This window comes from Pagrus pagrus (genome assembly GCF_965226575.1).
Source record: "Pagrus pagrus genome assembly, chromosome: 17".
Taxonomy (NCBI): Eukaryota; Metazoa; Chordata; class Actinopteri; order Spariformes; family Sparidae; genus Pagrus; species Pagrus pagrus.
Window position 1 is genome coordinate 15,730,230 of NC_140201.1, and position 23,143 is coordinate 15,753,372.

Sequence of the window (23,143 nt, forward strand, 5' to 3'; positions counted from 1 at the left end):
TTAACATTACATGATGCTATACCATTATAGTATTCCGTTATTTTTCTTCTGACATGGCAGTAATACGCTGCCGTATGTATTCATGTCACAACTATGACAGCTTTAAGGCCATAAATAACATTAATTTCACCTTATGTTCTGCAGAAACTTGAAAACATCACCACATCACATGGATGGACAGAAGACACAGGACGGACACCAAATGAAATAAAATGCCATTTTATTGTTCAGCCGTGTCACAACCTCGTCTCCAAAATAAGCACAGCAGGACTACAACTGGTTCATCAACCTAGCTACCCTTGATAGCCTAGCACATAAAACTGGGTTTTATTAGACCACCAATGATAGAGTTAAAGACTTTTCTATCAGACATCCAATGATAGCATACAAAATAGTTGTTAACCTACCAGTGATACTGTATATAAAACACTTGTCTCTAGATTTTCCCCGGCCCTCCCTCAATTTCACCCATATCCCTCTTTAGAACATTTGTGACACTGACATATTTTATGCTTAAACAAGCACATATTAAGAATGCATAATTCTCCATTTTTGAGATTATAAAAAAAACTACACAATGTTACACTTTAAGTCAGAGTACAATTCAACTGATTATTAGTGTTCTACACATTCGGCCATAAACCAAAGGAACATTGTATAATATCACTATAACTTAACACTACATGTAATATACGTATTTAAAAAAAAAAAAAAATTACAAATGATTAGCATTGAAGAGAAAATGAAGATGGCTAGTGCGAAGGCAAGCTGGGTCAGTACCATAACAGAGAATGAGTAATACAAAAAGAAATAAAAAAATAGAATAAGAAAAATAGAAACAAAAACTGATAGAATACAGGCAAGGCTAAAACATATGTGTTTCAAACTTTTAAGATCCACCTCATGTGCACTCATCCATTTAGGTAACCTGCTCCAAGACCTCCACTGTGTGATTCCACATCTCTCTGATACTTTAACCCCCACCCCCCCAAAAACACACTTCGACTTGCTTTAACATTCCCGTGGCAACCATCTTCTTTGTTTTCTTGTGTCAGGCACTTTCCAAGACCCCTGGTTCCTCTCTTTACCTTCAACAACTCTTCAGGCCAATCATAATGCTCATTCAGACAATACAGGCCAATCACAATGCAGGTTCTATCGGAATACAACTGCAACAGGAAAAAAAAATATCAATCAATGTCTTGCTATTGGTATATCAATATTGCCTTCACTGTGGAAGTCTGTCTTACCAATCCTACAGGTCGGTGTCAAACCAGGCCAGCTGGTTGCTGTCCATCAGGTCTTGGGTGTGGCCAAGGTCTGGCAATGGATCAGTGTGGTGGCCCAAGTCCGGCAGAGTGTCAGCATGGTAGTCTGCACCCTCCATCATCGGGTCCAAAAGGGAGTCCTGGCCGTAGGCTGCTGGGTAGGCCCGGTAGCCTCCGTCTGAAAGGTAAAAAACAAAACGCAATAAATTAGTGAAAGTCTACATTAGACTCAACAAATACAGGGTGACTGCCTAAATAAAATGGAACAGGCAGGCTGATAAAAAATTGGTTTCATGTTCTTTGAGATATTGATGAGCTAGATATTTTGGGTTTTTATTAATAATTCAACTGAAGAGAGAAAAGCCTCTAGGCAGAAGTAGAACCACTTTGTTGCACAACATTCAATACAGTTACAATTTATTTTTCTATCAATAAATAGAGATCACAATATCAGATGCTTTGAAAGATTGAATTCCATAAATCAGAGATGAAAATGAAATTAGAGGTGAGAAACGGAGAAGGGATTTCATTAGCGATAAAAACAGGCACTCACCGTCCTGCCTGTAAGCCAGTGGATCTCCCTGAGCTCCCATATCCAGTCCCAGGTCTCCGGTCTACAAAAGGCAAAACAGTGATGACTAAAGCCAGCCTACCTGGAGAAGTGATGTTTGTGTCCCAATTCTATAGTACTTTACTATCTGTATACAGTATACACTATAAAATACTGGCATCCTATTAATAATGTGGTCACTTTTTTGATGTGAAGACACCACATGGTCAAAACATTTTAACCACATCGCAGCCAAATTCCTCTGTCAAGCAATAAAGTTCCAGTTTACATTCATGTCGTCAAACTTAAGAATTTAATAAAAATGGTATTTAGTGAAACTTTTGGGGTACATTGACATGTTTGATTTCACTGAGAAACATGCCGTCCTTCATTTAGAGACTATTTTTACAGAGGACTGATAGAGAGCTTCGTCACATGGTGCAACAACATTTACCTGTCACTCAGTATCAGTAAAACCAATGAACTTGTAGTTCAGACTACTGCTGTATGTCCATTAGTGTGGAAGTTCATTAAGAGAAACAAAACATTACATTTCCTTGTCTGTGTTCACATGCTTGGCACACATCTTAAAACCTGCAGCACAGAAGATCTTTACAACCACCTAAGTGTCAAGGTGGGCACCAAGGATTCACATTTTCGCAGAACATGACAATGCGACAACGATGTGTGTGTACCTCGTTCCAGGCCATAGGCTCAGTTCTGAACAAAGAGCTGGTCAGCTCCACTGACAGACGTTTCTTGTAGTCCTGGGGTTTGTCCTCAGACATGCGGAACAGGACGGCTGCAGCATAGGTTGCTACAGGAGACAATACACAGAAACACACGTCAAGTAAACAGAGTGTACACAAGCAGTTTCACTATAGACAAATACATGAGTACGATGTGTGCCCATAAATATATCTTTCTGCATTTATACGCACCAACGCCCTCGTTACGGGAATGCAGCAGCTCAGTGAGGGGTGCAGTGGCTCCTTCAGCTTCGATTGCCTCTGCAGCTTCCTTGTCCTGAGCCAGTTCACACAGCACACCTGCTGCCACACGCTGGATATTCTCCACTGGAGAATACAGCAACTGGAGGTGGTGAAGAGAGAAAGATCAGATTTAGACAAGTACACTTATATGCCGCTAATGTGTTAGTGTTTGTCTCTATAGTAAGATTGAGAGTTTATTTTACCTGGACAAAGAGTGGAATGGTGTTAAGCCCTCTGATTACAATTCTGTTGTGGACATCCCGGGCCAGGATGTGCAGAGCTCCTGTGCAGCCTTCCACAATTTCCTCCATACGCACTCCCTCCTGGATGTGGAAAATCATGATGGAAATCAAATACACAAAAACTTTGAAGTGTTCAAATAAATAAACCTTGGGTGGTTGTAGGCTTGGTTACACACCACAAACTGCTGCTGGTTGCCTCCCATGCTGGTGCGCCTCTGGGTGTCCTGGTGAGCCCTGACGAGCAGTTGCACCAGTCGGGGGATGGCTCCCTGCTCCCGCAGAGCGCTATGGTTGGCCGGGCAAAGAGCCAGGTTGCGGATCAAACCAACTGTGGCCTAGATAAGGGGGAATTTAATATATTTTAGATTGTTGGAATTAAATCCTGTTAAATCACTTATGCCATGCAAGGGTGATCAAAATTATACTGTTAGTCTGGGAAAGAAGTGCTGCTAAAAACCTTGATTAGTGGCCAGTGGGACGGAGGGTGCAGTAGTTTGACCACCACTGGCAGGCCGTAATGAAGGCGCACAGCATTCTGGGCCATCTCAGCATCCTGGTGGCGGGAGGTCAGGTGACGCAGAGCACAGACTGCTGGCTCTGTGATGTCCTCTCTGTCGCCAGCTCTAAGCACTGTTCGCACCAGAGCCTCAATGCCTCCAACCTAACAGGTGATGAGATCAATCAGTGGAGTGAATAAGACGACACATAAGGAATGCAACTCATAGTACATCATTTTAATATAATATGTGTAGTGGAGAAACATGGTAAAGTTCAAAGAGTGATAATGTTAAGTGTTTTCTTACAAAGATAAAATAAAAAAAAAGCTGTGTGTATTGTACGTACCTGGCAGACCATGAGTTTGTTACTATAGTTGTTGCAGGTCAGGTTTGAGAGGATACCAGCAGCACATGTCACTACATTGATGTCATCACTGCCCAGCAGCTGGACCAGGGTCCCCAGGAGACCTTCCATTCCCTCCTGGAGAGAGCAGAGGACGGAGCAAAAGAAAACAAATGAGAAGAAAGGAATGAACGCATTTTGAATAATTTAGCACTTTGTTTAATCTGATACTGAAGGTAAAAGGGGATTCTACGAATGGGCAAGGAGTCATACTGTCCAAACACAACTAGAGGCTCCTGCAGGTTTCATGTATGCAGTTGTCATAATGTGAAAAAAGAAAAATCACTTCATATAACTGAAAAATAAGTGTCCTATGTATTGGTATTTTATTTTTTTAATCTATGAACACACTGACTACAGAGCAACACTTTAAGATTAAACCTGGAGTCAATATTTTTAGACTAACGAGTGAGTTGTACCTGTTTGGTGGCGGCATCTGAAAGATTCCTCAGAGTCCAGAGGCAGTTCTGGACCAGACGCTGGCTGGGGTCTGTCAGGTGAAGCCCCAAGGCCTGCATGCCTCCTACACACATGAGCAAAATTAATAACATCAGAGGACTTTCACAATAGTAGCAAACCACAACAACAAAATGTCCTCTCACAATGCCTTTGGTTGTACTTCAATGAGTGAGATGAAAACATTTATATTATGTTTTCTTTTTTTCCTTTTACTGTATCGCCTTTCCATTGTGTTTCTGTACGTACCAGCCTCTACGATGGCAGGCTTGTTGCTTGAGCAGACAGAGAGCACCTTGAGCACTCTGCTTGTGGTCCACAGCAGCTTCTCATATGTGAAGGTCCTCATGATGTTGACCAGGGCCTGGGGACCACCGCTGGCCAGGATGATCAGCTACAAGAAAAAATTTAATCAAATTTTTTTCTTTAAAAGACAGGTTTATTGCTTACTGCTCCCAGTGGTGTGAGCAGACATTTGAGGGACTTCATGAACAAATTGATGTAAACTCATGCATAAGTAAGGTGTTGTTCCAATACCTTGCTCTCCTGGTTGCCATATGCCAGGATCTGCAGGCAGTCAGTAGTGATTGCCAGGAACTTGACATTGGTATTAGACAACAGGGCCACCATCTTCTGCAGTCCTCCAGCCAGGCGCACCGCCATCTTTGCCCCTTCCTGATGCAACAGCAGGTTGTGGAGCGTGGTGATGGCGTAAAACAACACACTGTCTACTGGAGAGCTGGAAATTACACAAACAAAACATTATCAGACAAAAGCACTTTTAAGAGCTAGCATTTGAATCCAAATACACAGTTGTCATGGAAAAAGGACACACACAGGTTTTCCTTCATTGAGCATACCAACAAGTAGCACTACAAGTAAAGATTATTCTAATCGTTGATTGATATGCCGATTATTTTTTCGATAAACAATTACTTGTTTGTCTAGAAAAAGCCAGAAAATGGTAAAAAAAAATGGTAGATAAGTGTTTCCCAAAACCCAAGATGATATGCTCAAATGTTTTGTTTTGTCCACACGAAATCCTAAAAAATTATTCAGATCGATTAATAGCTTTTCATAGTTGACAACTAATCAATTCATCTTTGCAGCTTTAATGGTGAGACCTGATCAGCATCATCAAGACACGGCTCAGCAGTTGACAGTGATCAATTATGCTTACACACCGTGCATTTGCCTCATGTTTAATAATCAGTGCAGCAGGTTGCCTTTTTAAGGATAAAACAAAAACCCCCCCCATTACATTTTGTTGTGTTTCTTTTTTTTTTTTTAATCACAAGGGTTGGAGGCACTGTAGCAGAAAAATAATAACACTTGCTTTTTTGTTGCCCATCAGGAATTATTGAAAACTGTCAGGGGATGTTTAAGACCAACAAACAAACTACACATCAACACAGGAAAGCAATTCACAAAGAATGACTTGATCTGACCTGCTACTCACAACTACTGTATGGCAGACATCTGCAAATTGCCGCTGGCACTTTAGTACCAGTATAACACAGTATGCGCTACTCTGTCAATATGTTAACTGTTCGTTATATGTTGGATTATTAGGGCACATGTGGACACATGTTTTAAGGGCACTCAAAGCACAACAAAGAAACTCAATCATCAACTACTGAAACTTTGAAGTGACTTTATAATGTAAACAATCACTACACTAAAAAAAGACTAGCATTTTTCGCTTGGTTGGTTAGATCATGCTCCAGCGTTTGAAGTGTGGTAATGTGACTCCAGGTGCAAATACAACCACACACGTGACAACCAACAGGTCCCAACTTGCCAGCCAGCTAACTGTTTTGGCTGTGTGCTTTGGCTTTTCATGGAGAATACAAAGAGTAAAGTAGGGAAGGACGACATTTTGATAGTTTGTGTTTGTCACATTTGGTGGTTATTGAGAATATAGGCACTAATTGCACTGATGTAAGAAAAGCCCTATGACGAGGTGATGAGTCAGTTTTGATTTAACACTGTTTGTCAAATACTTTCTCTGTGCAGGTGATAGTGACTAATCAAGCTAATGTTCGGTCAAAGTTTTACCGTAACAACTGTTTGTCTTTATTTGCAGTTGACTCATCGCTCAGATTCCCCGGCTGATCTGACTTACAGAGTCACTTCTTCATAACTCATTGTGGTGTACATTTAATCTACACAGATTGAAATGATTTTGGTGAGACAGAGTTGTAACTTTAAAATTCTTAACTCCAGATCTGTTCTGCTTCCTGGCAGTTTATGGCTATTTTACATAGGAATGATAACACACAGCGACATGGACAAGTTGCAGTCAGTGTACGTAATAAAGGGCACTAAGCTCAGACTCTATGCACTTCATGTACATGTTTTCCAATGCAGTCAATTAACACATAATTCATGTGCTTTGCTTTTTGCTTTTTTAGGGGTAGTTTGTGCATTTTTAAACTGTGTCCAGCCTTCAACCATAGAATAGAGTGAGAGACAAGAGACAAGGAAAGAAAGGAAGCCAACCAGCCTATGTGATTAAAAGAATGGGACGCAATCAATAGTCAAAGCCTGTAAAATGTCATTAAAGGCTGCCTTATGAGCTACCATTCAGTGATACCGTGCCGTATTGTGCACCAACACAAATTTGAGCTGCAGTGAAATCTAAAACAACGCTCTCATCAAATTCCAAAACACTCTTAAGACAAGTTCTCTGCAGTCTTGTCTCCAGATTTAGGCAAATTTGGATGTGCGCACACTGATTATTATCTCACATAAGCAGTGACGAGCACTACAATTCTTCCAGTTTCCTACCCCAACATCTTGACCAGAGCGGGGATGCCTCCAGACTTGAAGATTGCAAGGAGTCCCTCACGATGGTGGGAAAGGTTGTGCAGGGTTCCAGCAGAGCAGCGAGCTGTCTCCACATCACCAGTGTTCTGCATGGCACGAACAACAGCCGAAACCATTTGTGGGGAGCGCATCAGGGCGTGGCGCGATGCCTCCTTCTTCGACAACTGGTGCACCATTACAGCTGCTTTATTCACAACAACCTAGGACAGAGACACTTGGTTAGGGGCGAACGGTTCAAGACGGGAGGTAAACTGCATGGCTATCAGCTCATACGATAGCATAAGATAATTCACACAATACATACTTGGTCCTCATCATTGAGCAGTTTGGTAAGCTCAGGGATTGCACGAGTGGCCAGCTCAGCATCATCTTGGTAGTTAATGAGGTTGACCACAGCATGCTTCAGCATCTGAGAGGGCTCTGCCAGGCGCTGCACTGCCGTTGGGTGGGCAGCATCCAGCTGGGTAGGTGGGATCTGGATGCCCTCCTCCAAGGTCTCGGGAAACATGGCAGCACGCACACGCTGGGCCCGGGTCATGGCATACCCCTCGATGTCTGAAAGTGGTGAGACATGTTGATCATGAGAGCCCAGAAATTTGCCAATCAGAGATTTTTGACAAAGTAGCGTGATCAATATATCATGTACCTGGGGCCTCAGGAGTGAATGGCTGGTTGAACTCCCAGTCGTAGAGAGTCGGATCATCCTCCTCAGCATCAGGGTTTCCCTTGCCACTCAAAGATGGTGCTGTGGTGGTGACTCCAGACTGAATGCCTGAATCCAGGTAGGACTGCTGCTGCCACTGGCTCACTGCAGCCTTACTGTCCCCCATTGCCATGTCCAACTCCATCAAATCAGCTACACAAAGGGGGAAAGAGGTGATTAGGAGAAAGTCATCTTCGCTCTGCTTTCTCGCTTCAAGCTTGAAAGTTTAAGCAATCTCATTTGTAACACTACAGCACTCATAATCCTGAGTTAATGCAGAAAGGAGATGAAGGACTCCAGTAAGTTGACAAGAAAATTAAGAGGGACATATAATAAAATAAATGTAATCCTGTTAAAGCAAACAGACAAATGGCACTCAAAGAAAAGCTCCTGTGACTTTACCCTCATTTAATGAGCATAAATTGAATCATGTAAACATCTGATTTCCTCTCACAGACACGTTTTTTCCTGAGGGGGGAAACTCAGATGTAACAAAAGACGAATTATAATTGCTTAAGATCCTCTGACATGTGCTCACCAGGCTTTACGTAATTTGTGTATTTATGTACAGAGAAACTCTTATAATGATCGTAAAACATAACTTATGTATGGTCGTGTTGTTAAAGATAAACTAATTGATGTGAAAGTTTTTCATACTTACACTGGGTAGCCATTGTTCTTGCCTGCCCTCAGCCCGCACAGCAGATATGTCTGTGTAAAAAGGGGGAAGAAAAAAAAAGTACACAGGAGAAAATAAGCCAACTCGCTCTCAACCTTGAGTTCTTGTTTGCCAAAGCCTAACCTAATCGTGATGTTTATGCATTTCTCCCTCCGTGGTCTCAATAATCAAACCGCTGTCTTCTGCGCTACCTGAGCCAGATCCCTCTGATTCAGACTGCTAACGTAGCTATGAGGGGAAATGCCGAGCCTCCACCTCCAGCCGAGAGAGCAAAGCGGTGGGTATTTCCAGGCCAGCATGAACACAATTCACCATTCAGCGGCAAATAACATCAAAGGCATATTTCTCCCCCTCCCCCTACCACGGCCAAGTTCCGACCTCGCAGCTTGGGTTTCCAATGAGAGAAACTACCCCCTCCGCCCCGCAATCACTTCCATGACTCCTCCTCTCATGGTGGGTCTAACTACGAGCGTAACAGGCTGCCTAATCAAAACTAAAAAAACCGCAGAAAAACAGTACATCATCCACCAAACACATTTCAAAGACATATGATTCAAGACCGGAGCGCTAGCGTGTAATAGCCACCACTGCTAGCTAACAGGTTGGCTAGCTTACCTTGAAAGCTCGCTAAGCTAACCTAACGTGCCAAGCTAACCCCTCCGCTAGTTAGCTAACTAGCTAACATAAACAAACACTGTTTAGGGCTTCACTCACTAAGTCTAAGCCGTTAAGACTTGTCCCGAGACGCGACCGGTAATAGAAGTGGGCAACGTTACAAATCAATTCATTATTGGATTTGTGACTTTCAAGCGAGCCCTCCAAATGTTTAATTCTGGTTTGATTAGCTTAGCCGACCAGGACGTATGAAAAGTAGATCCAAGCGCCACCGTACAAAACCTGCTGTGCTGCCAGCCAAATCAGAAAACCCCACCGGAGCCCCCTCCCTGTCCAAAGATGATTTTCTTTGGTCAAGCATACATTGACGCGCTTCACATCCGTTGTATAACACACGTAGCGAACATACTGTCGTTACCAGAGTCGAGCGGCTCCTCCGTGGTTCTTGTCGGGAAAATTTTCTCCTTTCTCTTGGCTGAAAATAGGAAAAGGGCTGCTAGGTGAACCACCCGTAGAAGTCCGAACCACACCCGCTGTTGCTCCGCCGAAGATGTTTCTTCCGCCTGTGCGACCGACCATCAAGATGGCGAAGGAGAAAATACAGTATTCTGCCGCACTCGGAAAAATAGGGCGCCATTTTAAACAAAGTTTAAGCCTCGAAACTATTATTTTACAGCCATGGCCCGACCTCGGTGTCTTTTTTACGTTTTTAACAGTCGGGCGTTTCAGTTTGGAGGTTTTTCACGCACGTTAAAGGACAGATGTGTGATAGTTGCAGCAGTGGTGGGGAGGGCGAGGTGCATTCATTAGAAAGGAATGTGATTCACGAGCTGCTGTGATGTGATGGAGACGGAGGGTTCAATTAACATGCAGTTAACTCAGAGACACGAACATGTCACAGCTCCGTGTCACTCCTTCATATATCTTATCCAGCAAAGTCATCATATGACAGACACGTCTTGTCGACCAGCTCTTACATTAACAATTTGCACACATTTGAACTGGGACTTGTTTTGCAGTTGATTACCTGCAGGCCTAGTTTGCAAAGGAAGGGGGAAAAATACAGTCAAAATTAAAGAATATATGAAGCTGTTGAGTGTCACTATTGAATTATATTAACTGGATGACATAAATTGGCCATCATAAAAACATAACACTGATTTTCAGAGAAAAAAGCATTAAATTGTCACAATAACATGATATTGTTCTGCAGTTTGACTAACATTTGTCATCATAATTGTTTTTGTCATGTGAGAACACTTAGTTTAAGCCATCATTAATTAATTTAAGGCTGAGTGTACCTCAGACGTACCAGCAGCTTTTATTTATTCGAGGCTCCTTTGTGAGGATCACTTTGTAGTTTTGGGGAAGACATTTGAATCAGAGGAGAAAGATTTTTTTTAATGCCTAAACAAACAAAATAAAACAAACTGACCTTAAAGAAAAACACAGTTTCATACTGTTTTACTTTGTTTGTATGTGGCGGACCCTGCCACCTTTCCAGCTTCGAACAGTGTTCACGGGACCTTATTTTTTTCCTCAGAGAACAGCTTGTTTATTCACTTATGGAAAAAATAAATATTTTATATTGTAAATTGAGATTCTGAGTTTGAATTGCATCTCCAAAACTACATAGCGCCCCTTTAAAATGCATTAAAATGTTATCTTTTTTCTTGAAATTGTATAAAATTTCTGATGCATTCCCATTTTGGGCTAATAATCACAGGCTGGCTGTAATGAAACTGCAACTTGTGTGTCTGATTAACAGTCTCACACCCGTCATCCACTTAAATGCATCTAATGTACGTCTCCTTCAATTTCTTAGCATAACATATACGTGTCCAACCAGTTACACTTAAAGCTGATCAAAAGAGAAAGTGTCACACAGTATAGTGTGTGTCCATGCGTCTTACACGTGCTATAGACTAGAATAGGTCAAAGTCCAAAGTGTCACTGGGGAGCATGTTGGTGTTACAGCAGGAAATGGAAGGAAAAAAACATACTGCAAGTTCATCTATGAAACCACAATAATCAATGGGAGGATTTCATATTCTTGCATGAACCTTCTGTCAAGTGACAGAAATGTGTAGTGGGATGATAAAACAATATTCAGTCACATATCAGCGAGGGGTATAAATAGCATCAGAGTGAAGACAGTAATAAGACAGACCACATGCTACCAGAGCAAATGGAAGTGTGCAAATATATTCTTTCACGCACTTCTTAAATTGAATCTATCATGAGGCGATGACATTTATTAAAGCGTCTGCTTATGGATTTTCATTATTTTCAGCTCTACTCTCTATCAGTTTGTGGAAATAAAACTACGTGAAGCTCATCTGCGGTCTCCGACTGTCGTAGAAAGGAGCGAGTTCATTTCATTTAAGTTTAGATTGGAGATTATGTCACTCCAGTCTTCTAATGACAGTGATCTGAAATTGATTTACCTGTATAAACCTGTGTAAATATACAGTACGTAAAAGTATGATATAAATCAGCACAGCCTCCTTCAGAGTGGATAGACACCAGGATCGACATTACAGCAGCAGCCTCAGTGCCTACACACAGGGGACAAAATGAAGGAGAGCACTTACAATGTGATATATTTATCTACTTCATACTGTGACTGGTGCAGTTTCCCTCAGGATAAATAAAGTGCTTTATCTTATCCCTACAGTAAATACCTTAGTGGTGAGGCTCAGAAGTTTGACAGTAGGCCCTCACAAGCACTGTATGAATAACACTTAACGGCCTTAAAAAAAGGGCAATTTAATTGTGATATTCAATGTCTTGTCTTCAGTTATTACCGTTATCTACTCACGCCCATGCTGATGGAAAGTCGGGTGAATTTTAGTGGTCAACGATACATTTGTGGAGTTTGACAGCAAAAGAAAAACATTGCAGCATTCTCCTAAACAACTGAAGTAGATGGGGACTTGTTTTACATTGGAAGAAAAAACACATGAAAAACAACAAAACAAAACACAAAATGGCTCCGTACATTTCACCAGGTGTAATCTAAGCGTCTGGAAGCCCTGAGATCCCTAGTTGATTTTAAAAGACATCATTTACGCCCTTTTTTAAGCTGAAATCTTCACACCAGTGGCTGAGCTAAAAGTATTAGCACACACCTCATCTGAAGTGAGTGCATGAGCTTGACCCTGTTTTGCTGTGAAGCTCCAGAAATGTTTTCTGGACTACAAAACTTCACCTGGCTTTTCATCAATGTAAGGGTGAGGAGATAATGACTGACTCATTTTTTGGTGTCTTGCACAAGGTCACTACAGATAGTGGATGCTTACCAACATGGGCTCAACCCCTAACAATCTAACTGAGCTGTAAGCAACTTTTGTCCTTCGTAATAATTCCCCTTTGCAAAACACAACTTTTTAATTATTTAGACTGAGGAGAGGAAAAAAAACAAAACAAAGGGAAGCCAGGTGGATGAATCCGAATAAATACACCTTTTATTTGACTGATTAACAGATCTGATTATACAAACGCCAACACAGAGCTCTGAAATAACAGGACCAATCAGCGAGACAATGACTGTACATTCTTGGTGTGACCCTCCCTCGTTCGGACCCCCCTTGCCCACCCACCACCCCGCCCGCCCGCCCGCAGTAACTATGGAACTGAATCACTAGTGCTTCTTTCTGTACAAGTAAAGCTCAGCTACCCACCCGTTTACTACCCTCTACCACCCTCCCATTCCAGTGCACCGTGTTATCTACAGGTTTGAGCAGAATGTATAACCACGAGGGGAGGTTTGGCCAATTGTACAACTTGGTGCCCTGATGGACCCAAGAGTAGTTCTCAGATGTGAACTCTGACGTGTATTTATTTGTCATGTTTGGTTCGTGTAGTGTAGCAGACATGCCTGCTGTAATAATAGTGTATGCACTGTTTTAAGAGCTTGTAGTGTAAGAGCATAGTAATGTTTTTTTTGCCTTTTGGTTGAAATGCAAACAGCCAAAAATCTCTCCTCGTCTAGGTTGAAGTAACTTCCTTAATGTCCTAATCTGCGTCATTCTCACTCACAGACACACACGCACACACACAAATACTGGTAAGTTTGTCCCTTCATCTTAAAAAAAAAACTGTTTGCAATTTATTTTCAGGCATTTTTTTTTGTTCTCAATCTCTTCCTCTGGCCAAGCGTGACTTGCCCCACATACATTAGACACACAATCACCCCTACAGTACCTAAGTGCAGATTCTTCAACATGCGCCCTTCAGCAGTTCCTACAGTAAAAACGCTAACTGTACCATCACAAGAAATGGATGGATAAAACGCCCTCGCTTTCACTCTTGCAATCAATCTTTTTCAACCCGCCTCTCACTTCATCCCGACCTCCACGCCCCCCCATTGGTCCCCCATACCCATTTACTCTCATGTAACAGACAGTCTCGTATGTAACAGTGACAAATACTCGCCCTCAGCCAAACAGCCAAGAGGAGAAGAGAGAGAGGGGGGGGAGGAGGAGAACGAGGTGTGAGGAGAAAGTGAAAAGACGACGGGGAGGCAAAACTGTGTGTCCGCTCCTCCTTTCCCCCCCTTACACCCCTCTTTCTCCCCACATCTTGGTGATGGAGTGGAGGGTGAGAGCGGAGGGAGGAATTGACAAGGGAGGTGGAAGATGACTGAGGTGGAGGAGGGGGTGCGGGGAGAGAAGGAGAGCAGGGTGAAGTGTGTTGGTCTTCATGTGTCCTGGCCGTCGGTGGCAGGCGTGTCGTTGGCATTGGGCAAGTCGGAGTCAGTCTCCCGGCTGGATATGCGGTCCAGCTCCGCCTGTACATCGCCCAGGCCCAGTTTGGAACCTGCATCGGATACATGCAAACATACAAATGAGCTCTACGTTGCAGAGAAAACACCCAAATACATAAAAACATTTCAACCAGTGCGATAAGTGCATTTTCGCAGCAGTGAGCGGTTAAGGCACAATGCAAAAAGCACAAAGGCAATTACACATGATGAAAACAAGAGCTGGGTGAAACATTCTTATTGCACTAAATATGCCAATCATGCCTTTAGTATGAATTGTCCTTTTGTTCACCATTGAATGACAGGCGCATCAATTCATTAGTATGGAACAAGGTTTCATTCAGGTTTCTATGTTGCAGTATGTATGACATACTGAGAGCTACAACCATTAAAGCTGCTGGAAGTCATCATTTTTGCTAACTTCCTGTCCCTCCTCTCTACATCACCACATGAACACGCAGCAATAATTGCCAGACATAGCAGCAAGCAGGAGGATCCTGCTCTCTGCATGACCGCCTCTTTATTTACTTCTCTGTCCTGATTGGATGAAGTGGGCAGGGATACCAGAAAATGTCTTTTCTCTTGTACTGCATGAGGGGGATTACTGCTGAAATATAGAGCTGTTTAACATTCAGTTCAATAAAAATGTATCACTACAGCAGTTTTAATTGATTAGTTGTCAACCATTAAACTAATCTCCAACTGTTTTGATAATCGATTACTTGGTTTGACAAATTCGTGAGGAAAAATGTTTTAAATTCTCTAACATTAGTCTTTAAAATGTGATTTTCATTCATTCATCAGCTTCTTCACCATTTTATAGACCAAACAACTCATCGATTAATCAAGAAATTAATCAACAGATTGATCATAAATGAAAATAATTGTTAGTTGCAGCCCTAGATATACTAGATAGATATTATCTAGTTTAAACAGACTAACGTGGAAGACACATCGCAAATATATAACTTCCCCAATTGTCCAGCCTTAGTCAGAATCATGTGTAATGCTTGTGGCAGATGTTAGTCATGAGAAATGCAATGCAGCATGCCAAAACAAATGTGGAGGAGCAGAATGGAGTCAGGGAAGTTAGGAGGGCAGAAATTAAGGGGTGCAATTGTCATAAAATCATTAATCAATCAGGTGAAATCCTCTCATGACTGGCACTTTCTTCCCCAACCAAATAGGAGATAAGAAAAGAGTGCAGCCATGAGACATGTTGGCCTTTTTGCTTCTTTTTTATACAGTTCACAAATCTTGCCACATCTATGAAATCAATATACACCTATACTTATACATCAAAGCTAGATCCAATGAGATGTCTTCCCTTCACATTAATAAGACCCCTGAAATGCATATGGAGCAAAACAGCCATGGGATCATCTCCTGAACCACAATTGTGGAGATGTGCTTAGTTCCTGACTTAAGACTTTCATACAGTCTAATCTAATTATCTACATTAATAAATTAATAGCTCATAAGACGTAAATGTGTGATACAGGAGGCTTGATCCCAGCATTGTTCCTCCTTGGATGCTGGAGAAAGTTGGAGGCTCAGGGGAGAGGGGGAGGGTGGGGGTCAAAAGAAACATACAGATGCTTCTGAGAGTGATGAATGATGTACACAAGCGTTAATAAATGAGGATTATGTCTTTCACACACACCTTAACGTGGCCAGCATCCTCTGACTAGTGCATACACACGCACACACACATTATGATGATGTTAACAGTGAGACTGCACAACAGGCTATGAGCATAGTTAAGAGTGAAAATATGTAAGATGATCATAAAGATGATGAGTGATTGTCCGTGTGGTTAGATGCACTCAGACCCTTTTATGACTCTTTACCATGTGTTAAGTTCATGTCTGGAGTAGAGGACAGGAGAGTGAAGAAGTGAGAAAATGAAAGATGGAAAATGGGAGGTAAAAACTGAAAAAAGAAGCTGAGTGATGACTGAAAATGACATTAAAGCTCAAAACACAATTGAATTCATTATCGTTAAATTATCCAAAAAAGCCTCCAACACCTCGTGTGCATTCTCACCTGACTTGCGGACTGTTCCTGGAGTGTTGTTACCGCCACCTGGCGTCCCGGGCCCTCCCGTCCCCGCTTTCTTTGTCAGTAGACTGTTGAAAAAGTTGGCCAACACGCCCTCACTGGTCTGACCTGCAGCGAACAGCGACGAGAGTTAAAAACACACACACACAAGCCACGCACTGACTGAGCGATGGTCATGGGTGCAGCGCTGAAATGCTCTGACGTACCCGACTGTGGCATGGCGTTTGCTACGTTGGCCGCTGCGGAGCGATTACTCGTTCTGGGGGAACCGGTGGGCGCTCTGCTGGTGGTGTCCTATGAAAAGCAAGAGTGTATTTCACACACATGGACACTGAAGGGATGGTTTCTTTATCCTAAGAGCCAAAACTAGAAAAAAAAAAAAAAGAGCACTCACCACTGGCCGCCCTGCTGTCACAGCGGGCTGTTTGGCAAGCAGCGACTGCAAATGAGGGCACAATATGCGCACTCACTCCAATTAGTATTTCATTAACATATCAAGACTCTCAAGTCACATTTAACTGGAGTACCAACAAGCAGCAAACCAAATGGCAAAATCAACAAAATAGGAATGTTTTCTGACCTGCAGTTTTACCAGAAACACTTGGTCATCTTCTGCCTGAATCTCCTTTTCATGTACAATCTGGTGACAGGGAGGAGAAATAAATCATTTTATTAAAGACATTTTCACATCTCCCCAACCCGCTGATAAATTCGATTGGATAAAACTCTCATGATCCCCGCAGGGACACTGGGTAAAGCTGAGTGCATCTGCTGTGAAAAATGATGTAGGAGGTAATGATAGATAATATTACGGCAGTAATCAATCTGTTGTGCTGCAAGCTTAGCTCGTTTAAGAGGATCTTTCCAAGTTAGCCGTTTATTCACAGGGTGTAGACAGGTGTCAGAAACAGAAGTTTAATGCTTTTTAAAGTATAAGTTCCCCCCAAAATGATAATTCAGTCATTGTCCACTCGGATGGAAAGTTTCCTAGTTCGCAAAACATTTCTGAATGTTTTGCTGTGAAGCTCCAGAAATGTTTTGCGAACTACGAGACGTCACCTGACTTTCCACCAGCATGACGGTGAGTAGATAATGAATACATTACATGAATACAGCCTTTACCTTTCTGACTGGTGGTTTGACTACTACGTCCTCAAAGCTGTCGTCTGATTTTACTGTCTGGAAGTTCTCATGAAGTATGGCAATCTTCTTCTCATTGTCCCAACCTGATGGACTGATGGAGCAGAGGACAGGTTACAAACCAGATACAGGTGACCTCACAGTCCTCCTGGCACATATAAGCCCTGTTTCCACTGAGCAGTCTGGTTTAGTTCGGTTCAGTTCGTTTAACTTTGGAGTGAAGTCAGAACAGCCAGAGCCGCCATGTCCTCTGCGCTCTGATGTGAGATTTCACTTCCTGCTTCTTCAGCAGTCTTCTGTCTCGCTGCCTGAAGCCTTTTCTCAAGTAAAGCTTGTTTCCTTGTTGTTATAAACAACTACACGAGTGTGCTGTGTGTAGAGATGAGTGAACGGCAGGAAGGCGACGATGAATGCGAGCGGAGCAGAAGGAACAGTTGCTATAACAGTCGGGCTATAATGTAGAGTACAGGTCACAGTGTGTCAGCAGTTACCCCGAAGCCGGACGGCCACTAACAATTAAGGTTACTTTTTGCAGTGGAAACACAAAGCACACCCGGCGTTTAGGTACAGTTTCCAGGGGTTACATAGGGTTCAAATGGTACTGTGCCTAAAGGACTTTAGTGGAAATGCAGCTATACACACACAAAGGCAGGCTTACATGAAGACGGCATCTCTTTCCACCACTTGTGCCGGGCAGTGGAAGGGGAAGCCGTAGAGTCTGTGGACCAGATATTTGTACAGGATGTCCAGGTTCTTCATCTCCTTCACTGACGTGTAAACCAGAGAAGCTCCGTCTGATACGGCGGTCAAGGATATTTTCAACAACACCATTTCTACATACAGGAACAGAAACAAAACTAACACCACAGTGATAAAACAAAAGCCACATCTCTTAATAACAGTAGCTAATTGATACCAGTACACAGAAAACAACTACCGTGCAGTCATGGGATCGTTTGAAACGCAATAACCTTCAAAAATGTAATATGGTTTTCACTCGGCATTGACTAGAGATTCTGAAAAACAAACACTTTCAAACAATACTGGGGAATCTATGACTTTTATCGAACTCTCGCTGCAACAAAGCAATATCAACAACAGCAGTTCGGATGCACTTACAGTGGCCAAAATCCAGCAATAATAAAACTGCCTTGGCCGGAGAACAAAACACCTTGTTATAGCGACCGCTCAGCTGTATCACCATCCGTCATCTCTTAGCAGCTGGATGCTAGGAGAGCACCGGCCAAAATGTGAACGAATGCCTTAAATCTCAGCGTCTGACAGGAAGATCTGCAGAGTCAGTGGTATCGATCAACAGCTCCTTTGAAACCCCTGTGTGTACTGTGCTGATCAGTGCTTTCATTGTTATAAATCTGTTGTTTGTGCACCTTTTTGGCCGTGCACATCGGCCGAGGGCGGAGGCAATGTTCAGTGAAGGATACACTGCAGACAGAAACGTCTGATGTGAGACTGAATGAAGTCCAGGTGTTCGTCTCTGTAGTCGTGCTCCTTCTCCAACGTGCTGATGGCGTCACACTGAGGTAACATGAGCAGGTGTTAGACAGATGTGTGCAACACAAAAAAAACAGACTTATCTTTAAATCTGCAGTGACTGAGTGTGTGTGCGAACCTTGGTGCAGACCACCACCACTGGTATCCCCAGGTTGTGTGTGAGTGTGTTGTCTCCTAACGGCAGCAGCACGCTCTCCTCGTCTTCACTCCTCCTCTGCGGGGTGCCGTCCTCTCCACTGCCTGGCTCTGTGTACTCCTGGAACTGTTTTACAACTACGCATACAACGATAAACAAATAGTGAGACCTGACAGAAGTTACAGTTTCTTAAGAATGTTATCATTGTAATAGCTGGACTTAGCGAGAAAAATCCTTGGAGGGTTATATGGTCTGATGAAAAGCTTGAAAAATATTCGATACCATTAGATTTTTACTAAAAAGGTAAATATAACAAAGATTGTGTACTGTGTGTCTGGAACAACAGCATGTAAATTAATACTTCTGTAGGAGGTGGGGCTTTCAGGTCGATTCAGAAGCGATACGTGTCCACACTTCACTGCTTTTCACATCACTATAAAGACGCTCTTCATCTTCACCAGGCTCTTTGTGTCAGTGTGACTCACGTCTGTGCTCCAGCTCCCGCAGCGTTTCCGGGGCGACCCGGAGTTTGTCGATGTGTTCCCTCGCCACGGCGGCCCACTTCTGGAGAGAGTCTAGGGCGTTCCATGGCCGCGACATGTCAACTGTTATCAGCAGCAACGTGTCGCCGATCGAGTCCACTGGCACAGCAACGCCCTGCAGACCTTTGTGGTAAAGGTCTCCGTCTAACACCCAGGCATTACACCTGGTCTGGTCTGAACACACACGAGACATAGAGATAAATACACAATCCAGTCCAACAATACTGCTGGATTATTTTAGAGGTACTCTCTGGTGGAAAAAGAGACAACTGGTTACCATCAATGTCGTCGTCATGGACACTGAAGTACAGGTATTCCAGGCCACGCCCTTTCATGTACTCTTCAATCCCCTGTAGCTTTGCAACCAGGGTGGTTTTCCCCGAACCCACCTCACCTAAACAGACGGACAAAATCAGTAAATAACAAAATTATGGATAGAGGACTCATCCATACACAATCATTGGCTATAATGATAATGATAGAATAGTTTCAATTAGTAATTAATATTTGGCTAAAGCATGTTAAAAGGCCAACACGCCGGACCACAGCTGAAGGTTTACGATCATGTCTCCTGCTGTCCTCTCTCATGCTATGAGAAGTCCACAGTGACATTTCAAAATTGCTTCTTTTTTTTTTAACCAACATGTCAAAACCAAAAGATAACTCAGTTTACTTATTACAGTTTATACACACTAGGGTTGCAGCAGTGTGACATTTTCACTGTCACTGACATTAAGCATGAGATGATTTGAAAATGTCATGTAATGATTATCCGATCCTACATAATTGTGATTCACAATATAAATCCTAATGTCATTAAAATGTTCTTACATTTTCAAAATAAAAACTAAAATTGCACTTTATCCTTACATTTTATTAGGAAACAAATATTTTATTGCATCACAGACAGGACACACATCTTTACTTTTTAGTGAAAAACAATCAAAGAATCCTAAATAAGTCATCATAAATCATAAGGTGTTCCTGTACAAATAAAGGATAAATAAATGGCTGTAACCCCATCTCCCTGATATTTGATTTTTTTGACAGGCTCAGGCAATCCAAGATAAAATCAGGAAACCAATATAGGACTGTACGTCGGAGAGCTAGGCTGTTTTTTCATGACATTCATGTGAAGATATTTCCGATTATCCCGATAATGAAAATTCAACGAAATCAAATTACTGTGAGTGCTCTTTATCACGATCTGTGATAAAAAAATCTTTAATCGTCCCACGCCTTAGATAAGTAAATGTACATGCTGTGCTTCAGTTTTTATACCACTGTATACTCTGAAACCCAAATACACACAGGACAAATAAAAAGCATCAGATCCAAAACATTGAGAATCTGGGAACATGTTGGGCATTTTCAGCAAAATAGCTGCAGATATATGTTCTGTCAGTGAGCTCATCTGTAAATCAACTCACGGATTCAGCTCTGCACAAACATATTTGTAGTGCACACGTCCTGTAAACAATCCAATCTGTTTGACTGGAGCTACAGTTCTTGATCACACAGAGATTTTGCAGTTTTCATGCAGGATCAACCGCCTTAATATTTAGCTACAGCACATCCACAGACACTGGGCTGCACTTGTCCTGGCATTTTGTTGCAAACCTCAGAGCACACAGCGTGACATTGTTATTGTTTCAGTGTGTTATAAGGTCAAGACTGCATCCATCTTGCACCGTGTCATATTAACTCAACCGACAGGGGGACTCTCAATGCATCATAAAGGCAGAAGCTTGCTGATGTTGCCATTATAACATACCAGACAAATCTGTGCATCGGTAACCAACTCGCTGATTAGCTGGAATGGATAGCAGGCTGCGGATTATCTCAGGCGGATGTGTGTGTTTGTGGTGTGTGTGTGTGTGTGTGTGTGTGGACCGAGCGAGACAGGGAGGCACCCTGTCTGTTTGGTCACATAAAGCCCCGTTCAAAAACACACACACACAGACAGACACACACAGGCTGATGGTTTGTCTCATCCCCTCAGCATCATCTGCACCTAGCTGCTGCTGCTAGCATCGCTGGATGCTAGAATGACTTGCAGTGTTTCACAGCGGCCCGGTTCTCCCCCATAACATGATGAGGGTGTGTGTGGGCGCGTGCTCGTGCGCTCAGAAAAATACACCTGTCTCTGTGTCTGTGTGTGTGTGTGTGTGTGCTAGCCGACGCACCCGCTACCAAGCTTTAAACACAAAAGCACCATCAGTCCGGTACAAGCTAGTTTAGCTATCGAGCAGTATTAAGTCTACCAGGGTGAGATGATCACCAGCTCCTGGGCTATTCAAGCTAACGATGCTTATTGGCTAGCCAGGAGGAAACTGCAGTCACACACACACACACACACACACACATACACACACACACACACACACATACAGGTACATAGATAGATACCCACCCATGACCAGGACATTTTTCCCAGACGGTAGCTTAGATCTTGAATGGGTTGACACTTCGCTCAGGATGGTGGACCTGCAGACAGAACAGCCCCGTTACAACACGACCACACCAGGCTCGTTCATTCATGAACAAACAACGGCTGACAGCAGAGAAGCTAAGGCGAGCTAGTGCTGCTGTGTCACCAGTCAGCCTGGTGCTGATGCTAGCTAGCCCCGTTAGCAAGCTAGCTGTCAAACCATCCTCCTCCCAAGCACAATGGAGCCCCTGCGCCCACAAAGCCCCCGCACGATAACCCGGCTCAAATAACGTGTCGCCCCACCATAAGTCCTGTCCGTCATCCTCCTCTGGGTTGGAGCTCTCCAGTGTGCTCTTAGGTCCAGTTGAGCTGGAGGATAATAATGCACTCCTCCCTGAAGTCGCCATCTTCGCAGGGTTTGTAAACCGAGCAGAGCGCCCGGATGTAGCAGCTGTGAGCTAACCTAGCCTGGTGCACCGCACGCCGGGGCCGGGGCGTGGTCCACCCGCACAAAGCTGGGGTCCCCTCTCCTCACATGCAAATGATCTCACCCGCAAAGTGACAGGTCTGGGCTGACCATACACACCGAGGAAGAGAATGTAGACATGAGTATGCTATTCATGTAACACAAAACATAAATCTGTTATAATGGGAAATGATTATGTATTTTATGTAACCTAATGTTTGTGTTAATTGGGATGCATCAATAATGAAACAGTCCGGTGGTACAAACCCAGGGCTATTATGACAGTTACAGGCTATGATGAAATCAGTTGCCACAGTGTTGTCCTGGCCTGTCAGAATAAATTATCAGGATAAATGGGGCTTTCAAAAGAGCCACACAAATCCCTCTCAGACTAAATATCCTCTTAAAATGGTCGCTTCTAAATCAATGCCTCGATTTGTGAAGAGGTCTAATATATGGCACCGGGCCTAATCCTCCAGAATATAAAAACTGTAATGCCATGTGGGGAACTGGAGGCACTTCAAATTGACTACCCCGTTATGCAAAGACTATATTAGAGGTGGAGAAAAGGAGCAGCAGTGATTTAGATATGATAACATATCTAAATCTACATATTATGATAACACAAGGAGGCTTAAACGAGTAAATCAGCCAAAAAAAGTGACGCAACCCTTTTAAAATACATAAATACAGTTTAATAGGCTCACTTTGTTTTGTGTATATTAAAGGAGCACTACGTAGTTTTAATCAGCGGAGAAAGACCTTCATTGTCTGATTATTTAAGCCTAAACAAAGTAAATAAACAAACTCTCTTCCTTTCATCCTGTTTTACTTTGTTTATATGTGGCGGACCCTG

The 23,143-nt window shown here is 42.8% G+C and overlaps 2 protein-coding genes across 4 annotated transcripts; both read right to left on the reverse strand.

Moving 5' to 3' along the window:
- Positions 1–203: 203 nt before the first annotated feature.
- Positions 204–9,801, reverse strand: LOC311272265 (catenin beta-1-like). Of its 3 annotated transcripts, none has more exons than XM_084378577.1 (17): positions 9,653–9,801; positions 8,602–8,651; positions 7,884–8,093; positions 7,542–7,792; positions 7,199–7,437; positions 4,946–5,147; positions 4,658–4,802; positions 4,372–4,475; positions 3,896–4,030; positions 3,510–3,713; positions 3,229–3,387; positions 3,014–3,133; positions 2,760–2,910; positions 2,514–2,635; positions 1,822–1,882; positions 1,251–1,446; positions 204–1,169 (listed from the first exon to the last, which is right to left on the reverse strand). In XM_084378577.1, exons 2-16 carry the CDS (start codon positions 8,612–8,614, stop codon positions 1,256–1,258), a joined length of 2,307 nt encoding a protein of 768 aa, XP_084234703.1. In that variant the 5' UTR covers positions 8,615–8,651; positions 9,653–9,801; the 3' UTR covers positions 204–1,169; positions 1,251–1,255. The 3 variants fall into 3 exon arrangements, with proteins under 3 accessions (XP_084234703.1, XP_084234704.1, XP_084234705.1); XM_084378578.1 differs by having other exon boundaries at positions 9,644–9,790; XM_084378579.1 differs by lacking the exon at positions 9,653–9,801 and adding an exon at positions 9,334–9,484.
- Positions 9,802–12,854: 3,053 nt separating this feature from the next.
- dync1li1 (dynein, cytoplasmic 1, light intermediate chain 1) lies at positions 12,855–22,302 on the reverse strand. The gene is made up of 13 exons (XM_084380391.1): positions 22,125–22,302; positions 21,804–21,877; positions 19,668–19,784; positions 19,334–19,564; positions 18,831–18,985; positions 18,643–18,736; positions 17,859–17,994; positions 17,183–17,294; positions 16,641–16,700; positions 16,455–16,499; positions 16,267–16,354; positions 16,046–16,168; positions 12,855–14,055 (listed from the first exon to the last, which is right to left on the reverse strand). The coding sequence occupies exons 1-13, from the start codon at positions 22,226–22,228 to the stop codon at positions 13,937–13,939; spliced, it is 1,458 nt and encodes a 485-aa protein (XP_084236517.1). The 5' UTR covers positions 22,229–22,302; the 3' UTR covers positions 12,855–13,936.
- Positions 22,303–23,143: the final 841 nt, after the last annotated feature.